The 7,265-nt window shown below is 33.0% G+C and overlaps 1 protein-coding gene across 3 annotated transcripts; it reads left to right on the top strand.

Annotated features, from left to right (window-relative positions):
- The first annotated feature begins 585 nt into the window (after positions 1-585).
- On the top strand, positions 586-7,134 carry LOC130648868 (ERI1 exoribonuclease 2-like). Of its 3 annotated transcripts, none has more exons than XM_057454980.1 (10): positions 586-1,101; positions 2,450-2,538; positions 2,731-2,814; positions 3,042-3,169; positions 3,509-3,653; positions 3,884-3,984; positions 4,355-4,406; positions 4,678-4,766; positions 4,912-4,960; positions 6,554-7,134. In XM_057454980.1, the coding sequence occupies exons 1-10, from the start codon at positions 1,046-1,048 to the stop codon at positions 7,006-7,008; spliced, it is 1,248 nt and encodes a 415-aa protein (XP_057310963.1). In that variant the 5' UTR covers positions 586-1,045; the 3' UTR covers positions 7,009-7,134. The 3 variants fall into 3 exon arrangements, with proteins under 3 accessions (XP_057310963.1, XP_057310961.1, XP_057310962.1); XM_057454978.1 differs by having other exon boundaries at positions 595-1,101; positions 4,355-4,436; XM_057454979.1 differs by having other exon boundaries at positions 597-909; positions 4,355-4,436.
- The last annotated feature ends 131 nt before the right edge of the window (positions 7,135-7,265 follow it).

Genomic DNA, 7,265 nt, shown 5'->3' with positions numbered 1-7,265 from the left:
TGGTTATATAAATATTAATTATGAATGTTGGTTACCAAGGTGTTGCAATGAAGGATAGATAAAATACAGTCATATACCAATTTGAAGTAAATATGAATCCAGAGAAGCGACGTCGTTGCTGACCACAACGTCGTCGCCATTATGTTTTTGTTACCTCGATTCTTTATAAATGCACTATTATACGTGTAGTAACATTCACGACATACATATCAATATTTCTAAAAATTATCTCGTAGATATTATGTAATTTTTGATTCCAATGTCGTAATTAAAATTGCATTTATGCCAATATGTGTACCACCAAGAAACAAGGCTGTACCATCAGTAAATTAAAAGTTATTGTAAATAAAATGTTGAAATTGGTCTATTTTTGTTATGTAAACTTTCATTTCTGATTCCTATGACGTAATCAAATTATTTTTTTCCACCCTTGATGAGTTGTACAGAGAACTGTGAATGCGCTAAATAACCAATAAAGATCTAAATATAATGTTACGGTACATGGTACATGCAGCATATATTTGATAGATTTTAACTAAAGTAAATGAAGGGGCCAGGCAGTTATCCTGACAAGTGTAAAAGATTACTTAACAACAAGGATGGCCTGCTAACATCGTGTTGGGGTGAAGTAACTTAGTTTCCAGACCTGCTAACCTTAAGGTAAAGATGTTTGTATCGCCGATGTCAGAGAAGAAACAACAGGGTCGCACGAGGTAAAAGGGGCCGCTGTTATTGACCTTTTTGCTCAATGCTGGTATGGATGTGTCATTTATTTCAATGCTGGTACTTAAAATATGGCGGCAATTTTTAAAACGAAATCAGCGAGGCTTTGCACGCATTAAATAATCAATCAAAGCATGTACGGTTTCAAAAAATGAGCGAAGATTCAAGTACAAAGTCACTAGCAAGGTATTGGTGTTAGAATCGTTCAATTCATAAAGCTGGCTCACCAAGGGATGATTTTGATGGTGGTTTATTACTGATAAAGAAGGAAGGAGGGTACGCTTCTTAGCTAGCGTGGTCCAGCAGAGACTAAAGATAGTAGATGGATGTGCATATTTTACGTAGTGTATATTCATACGCCCTTTTGCCCACTTTTGCGTACGTATATGTTCATTTGCTATTCGTACGTAAAGTGCTTTAGGGTTTAGGGTTAGGATTCTTTTTTCTATGTATGGTAGCGCTACTACGCCACGCACTAATACGCACTTTACGTCATAGTAAAGTGCGTACGAATATACAGTTCCCGTATTTTACATGGCCAGCCTCACAAATATCACCCTGTCTATTTTTTCCAGGAGACCCAATTAGTGCCCGCGCTCTACTAGACAACTCTCAGCAACATCCAACGGCCCACACAGTGTGCCATCTCCCCAATTTCCTCACATGGCTTAGGTTAACCCGCGGCTATGGTAACATTCACTCGCCCATGTTGAATCGCCGTCAAGAGGAATAGAACCCTGGTCTTCCGCACAAAGTACGAGCGCTATAACCACTAATCTATGGCGGCTAACATAACTTGACAGGCAAAAAGATGCCTTACCCTTACCTTAAGAATATGTTTAGTTAGGATTATTTCTAATTGCAGTGAGTCGCTCTGTCAGTCAGGTGAAAGTTTCTCCTGGACAACTCAAAAATTCTATATATATAGACGTTTTTGAATGTTTCCATTTTCCGCAGTAGGCCCTTCTGGCTCTAACAACTGCATGGCAGGCAGAAAGATGCGAAGCTTGCTGGAAAAAGGTCTTTTTCAGCCCACTTCTTTTTGCGGAAAAATTTTTGGGACTTTAAACTATTATCGAGTGTAGATGGATAACTTCTGATTGACATATATTCATATAAAGTCGTAATGATACCTTTGTGCGAAGAAACCGACTAAAGAGGACCTCACATCACCTAGCACTCGCATACTTTTTTCTGCCACGCACTTCTTAAAGCCGAAAGGGCTTACCGCGGAAAATGTAAACATTCAGAAGGTCTATAAGTTGCAGTTTTGTTATTTTAAGTTAATCAACTTTTTCATGGTTTTCCTTTGTTTTGACCAATCATTTTGCTGGAATCATCGCCATTTTGAGGTTGTGGGTGCATTTCTGTTTCTATTAAACTTTCTACTATGCCATTCTTTTCGATTTAAAGTTGACTTTCACCTTAGGTAGGAAACACATGAACAATCAATCAACTTTGGTCTATAATGTGCAAAGATGTGTAGGGCAATTTTATTAAATTTTGTTATCTCTGCCATGCAGAAGAACAAAAGGCACAAGTTTTACCATTGTTTGGTTTATTGTTTTCATAAATTTACCGACTCAAAATTTAGGTGACGCTAACCAATCATGTTTTTGAGGGTGGCGTAAACATGAAACAAATTAAACTAAACCACAATTGCATGCAACTTTATTTTTTTTAAAATTTAAAAATTTACCAAAAGATTAATATGGTGTTTTTATAGAAAACTAGGCTTACTAAAAAGACGTTCATCAACTCTGCCAAATCTATCTTCAAATTGTGGTAGAACGAGAAACAAATTAAAAAAAACAGGTATGTGCATCAATAAGAATAGTGTTTATAATGACCTTGTCGTTCAAAAATGACAAAACATTTTTTGGCTAAATGGGCCAATATATATTCCATTAACTTACTAAAAAAACCTGTAAATTCATAAATATTTCAATATATATACATAATGGAGAATAATTGGAAAGTCAATTTCTTATATGCAAATTTATTTAGATCAAATCTTTTCTTATCTTATTGTTTTGGATTTTGAGTCAACATGCTGGAAAGACAAAAACAACTCATTTAGTCCTGAAATTAGTAAGTTTCATTACACATTAAACTTTTAAACATTATAATAACCGTCAATTAATCTGGAAAGCCACATGAATGTGAGCAGTTGATTTTTTAATGGACTATCTATATAGATGTGAATTTCTTATAAATTAATCATTTTATTATTCTGTTAAAGTACTTTAGCAAACCTCTACAAAATTTATTATGAAATGAGGAATTTTGTGGACAAGTCTGTTTTTATTCTAATTTAGTTGAATTCCCAGCTGTTTTGTTAAATACTTCCGGTGGAGAAATTGAAGATAAATTTCATCATTATGTACAGCCAAGCGAACATGCAAAGTTGAGTCAATTTTGCAAAGATTTAACTGGTATTTCACAGGTAATTATTTCAAGCTGACTGTTTTGATTGTCTGGAGATGTTGCTATGTTGGATTTACGATAATAATTTTAATATTGACACCCTACATAGACTAAGAAGAGTTTACGCAGACCATTCACATCACTGTCAGAGGCTTTGTAAAGAATTCATTGTATATACAAATCAATTGGTTGTGTTAGTTCATGTCCTAAAACATGTCAGGTTCTCTTATACCATTAACATCAATAGTTGACTATTATTTTTTAAGCTTGATGCAAATTTTCTTTTAATTTACTGTGATATTTCATTAAGAATTAAACTAACCCCAGATATCTTTACAATTCATTTCTTACACTCCAGGAGAAAGTAGATTCTGGCATACCTATTGGAACATGCTTGAAACTTTTTGACGAATGGGTTAAAACATGCACAAAGAAGCAAAATATTGCACTACCACCTACACGTGTTGATCAACAAGTTAACTGCATATGTGCTACATGGTCAGGTATGTAAAGTAAAGACGCTTTGGGTTTTAATGTATGTTTACAATCTGTGCAAGAAAAGTTCTTACGAGAAAGGTTGTTATTTTCAACGTCTGCACTCACTCGATCTATTTTAGGTGGATTACATATTTACTTCCAGCTTTTGCTGAAATCTTTTCAAATTGTTGTTGAATATTTTACTCCTATTTCAACTTGGTGTAGAAGCTACATTACGTTTATTCTTTTTACACAGATTGGGACCTTAATGTTTGTTTAAACTATGAGTGCAAGCGTAAAAGATTGAATTGTTTTCCTTACTTGAAAAGTTGGGTTGACTTACGAAACACATACAGGGTTTGTTGTTCTAAATTATACTTATAAAATCTTCAAATGTACTGTAAAAAATGATAATTTGTTCCGTTTCTGCGAAATTAAGAATGTATGAATAAACTAATGTAAAAATGCTGTAAATCAATTAACGTGTTTTTTTTTCGATATAAGCATGGATGTGGTTCCTATGATACAGAGGCTTCGTCAGGTTAAAAAATCAGTGCAATAACAGTTTAGATATAGTTTGTAAGTTTTTTGAGTCAAAAATGGCGCATACAAAAAACACAGATTTGATTTACAGATTTCATCAAATGCCAATACTGTATGTGTATTATTGTATGCATACTAAATTGAATTTAACAGCAAGTAGCAATGTTTTTTTTTTTTACTTTAGCATTTTTATGGACGTAATCCGAAGGGTTTAAACGGAGCTTTGACAGATTTAGGTATTGAATTTGTTGGTAGAGAACATTCTGGTAAGATTTTGTAGATTTCACTTCCGAATTGTAAGAATAACACGAATATAAATTCTAAGTTTATGTCCTTCGAGCTTGATTTAGCATTTGTAACAAAGCATTCTGCAAAATATACAAAATAATGCGAATGTTCCATGTGTCTCCTAAAAGCGCCCCTGCTCCCTATGTGTTTGCTGCTTTTAGTTTTAATTTAAGATACCATGCTCAAAGCTTTTTAACCACTCGAATGAACATTTTAAAGGTATTGATGATGCTATTAACACTGCAAAGTTAGCTTGGAGAATGGTAAAAGATGGATGCGTTATGAAGGCGACTAAGTCGTTACTTTTGGTAAGATAGTAAGAAAAACAGGACACATTTTTAGTAACTGTTGTGTAATATTTTTTTTATTAATATTTTCTTTCATTGTCTCATGTTTCAGGTGCACAAAAACCCGAAATCGTGATTTATAATAAAAAAGCCTCTTCTGTTTTAGGATATCAATGCGATTAACGGCGATAATGAGAAACAGCTAGAGCGGGGAGGTAATAAACACTAATAATCTGGTCTTTGATGTAGCATTTCAAGGACTTTGAGAAAAAAAACTTTCGTGATAATTTAACCTCGATTTGCGTGAAAGTTTGTTCCGTAAAACAGGTTGGTCAACCGCCAAAGTTTATTCCCTCAAAATGTTCAATTATTTGAAAACAAGTTTGTTCTTACAATAATTTCCTAAAAAACCAAAACCTAGAGAAAGAAAGTTAATTTCGAAAATTGATTTTGTACCGCGAAAGTTTCACGCTTTTTCTTGTATAAGTTGTGTAAGAATATGCTTTATAAAAATATCAGACTGGGATTTCAGCTTAAAAAATAGATCTCTTGTTTAAAACAATAGAGATATAAGAATAATTACCAGTCCGGATAGAAAGAACACGGTGTTAGGAGAGGTGCAGTCGACGATAACAGCCATTTTTCACAATGTTTCTGAGAAAACAGAATAGACTCGAGGTGTACATTCTTATTTTCTTGATTGGAGTTTTTGCGAGTGTATATTTATTAGTATAGAAGAGTTGTAAACATTGTTTTGTTTTACCAACTAATGGTTTGATTCTTTCGTTCTTCTTATATGGGAATGCAGTCGAACCTATTTTAGTGGTTGCCTTTGTATAACAATCACTTCTTATGCACAGAAGTTTTGTGCTAGCTATTCACAGCTTGTCAGCCATTATGTAGAGCATATCACCGAATATTATTTGTGTATTACTTTTATATTTTATTTTATATTTTTTTTCTCCAATTTATTTCTTATATGTAACTTTCATAACAGAGTTTGTTGAAAATGATGATGATGTAAGAAACATTTTCGACATGTGAAATCCACTTTGTTTTAAAAGAAATATTTATGCTCGTGATATTTTGTTCTTTTTTATCATTTTTTTCATGTATGTTTTACGCAATAGTTTTGCTCGGAGAAATTTTTTCTTCTATTTAAACGTCTATTTCTATTTCACCTAATTTTAAAATATACTTAATCATGTCTAAATAAATTTAAGACTATAAGTTATTGTAAAGAGGTGTATTCAAAACGAGATACCTGTTTATAACTCTCATTTCAAATCACTGACTATTTACGTTTATTTCCCAAATATGACCAATATAAGAGCAAAAACAAAAACCTCTAAAAGAAGAAACATTCGCGAGTCAAAAAAATCGCCAAATTCGCGAAAATTACCTTCGGGAATAGCCTATAAGCTTTTTCAAAATTCAGGCCAAAAATAATATTTATTCTTGCTATAAATATCTAATTAGTATTCGAATATATCACAAATTTTGCAATAACCAGCTCTGTAAGGTATACACTACGTTTAAATGGGCGTGTTCGTAGAGAAGCATCACGTGACGAACAAAAAAATAAATAAGACAAAAAAACATTAAAGGCACATTGTTTCATCTTAAACACTTTAAATGCTACCAGCAAATTTTGTCACGATTTTACGGGTCACAAAAACATTAAAGTAAATAAAAGATTATTGTGCAAATCTCCTCCGTCATAGCAATGTGATAACTCAGCATTTTATTATCAGCGCTTTAAATTGCTCAAATTAGAACCTAAATTTTCGAATTGCTTTTATTACTAGGCACTGCTGGAAAATTAAAATCACGAGACGAATGCCAAACATTGAAGAACATATCAAACAATACACCTGTTTCCACCAACCGAAACTTAAAGTTCATCGATCGTTTTAAACAAAACCTTGAAAATGTCAAGACCCTGTCCCCTGGATATGAGGCGCCGATCAATACTATTAATAGTTGCAGTGTAACTCCGCCATTATGTGAATGCGGTAAGCGGTGCAAACGAAAAAGAGTTCTAAATCCAGGACCCAATATTGATCGAATATTTTACGCTTGTTCAATACATTCTTACGGTAGCGACAAAAAAGATGGTTGTAACTTTTTCAAATGGGAGAATAATTCACGAAACTCGAAGAGCGGGAAGGCTACGACAGTGTTTCCGGAACAAGTTTCTAATTCTTCTTTCAAAGACAGGACAAAGCTTAAAGAACATTATGCTAAGATGTTCAATAAATAAAAGAAACGATCTGTTTTGCTGTTTTGAAGAGGATATTGTGAATATTTGTTAGAATTTTATGTTATTGTTTTGTTAGTTATTTTGTGTTGAAGAAAACGTGATAAAAAATAAATTTATTACAGTTTATTTTATTCTCGTTTATGGGAGTAATTTATTTTTGCGATTTTGGCCTAAATTTTAAAAATTAGTCGCAAAGAAGGAATAACACATCATCTGAAAATATTAATAATCACCGCAAATATGGGGAAATGTAGTCA

This window comes from Hydractinia symbiolongicarpus, chromosome 7, assembly GCF_029227915.1.
Source record: "Hydractinia symbiolongicarpus strain clone_291-10 chromosome 7, HSymV2.1, whole genome shotgun sequence".
NCBI lineage: Eukaryota > Metazoa > Cnidaria > Hydrozoa > Anthoathecata > Hydractiniidae > Hydractinia > Hydractinia symbiolongicarpus.
This window is presented reverse-complemented; position numbering and strand designations above follow the sequence as displayed.

Coding starts and splice junctions, on each gene's coding strand:
- LOC130648868 (XM_057454978.1), top strand. CDS start 1,046: ATGGATGTGCATATTTTACGTAGTGTATATTCATACGCCCTTTTGCCC. Junction 1,102..2,449: donor GCCCTTTTGCCCACTTTTGC/GTACGTATATGT, acceptor GTGTTTTTATAG/AAAACTAGGCTTACTAAAAA. Junction 4,437..4,677: donor TGTTGGTAGAGAACATTCTG/GTAAGATTTTGT, acceptor AACATTTTAAAG/GTATTGATGATGCTATTAAC.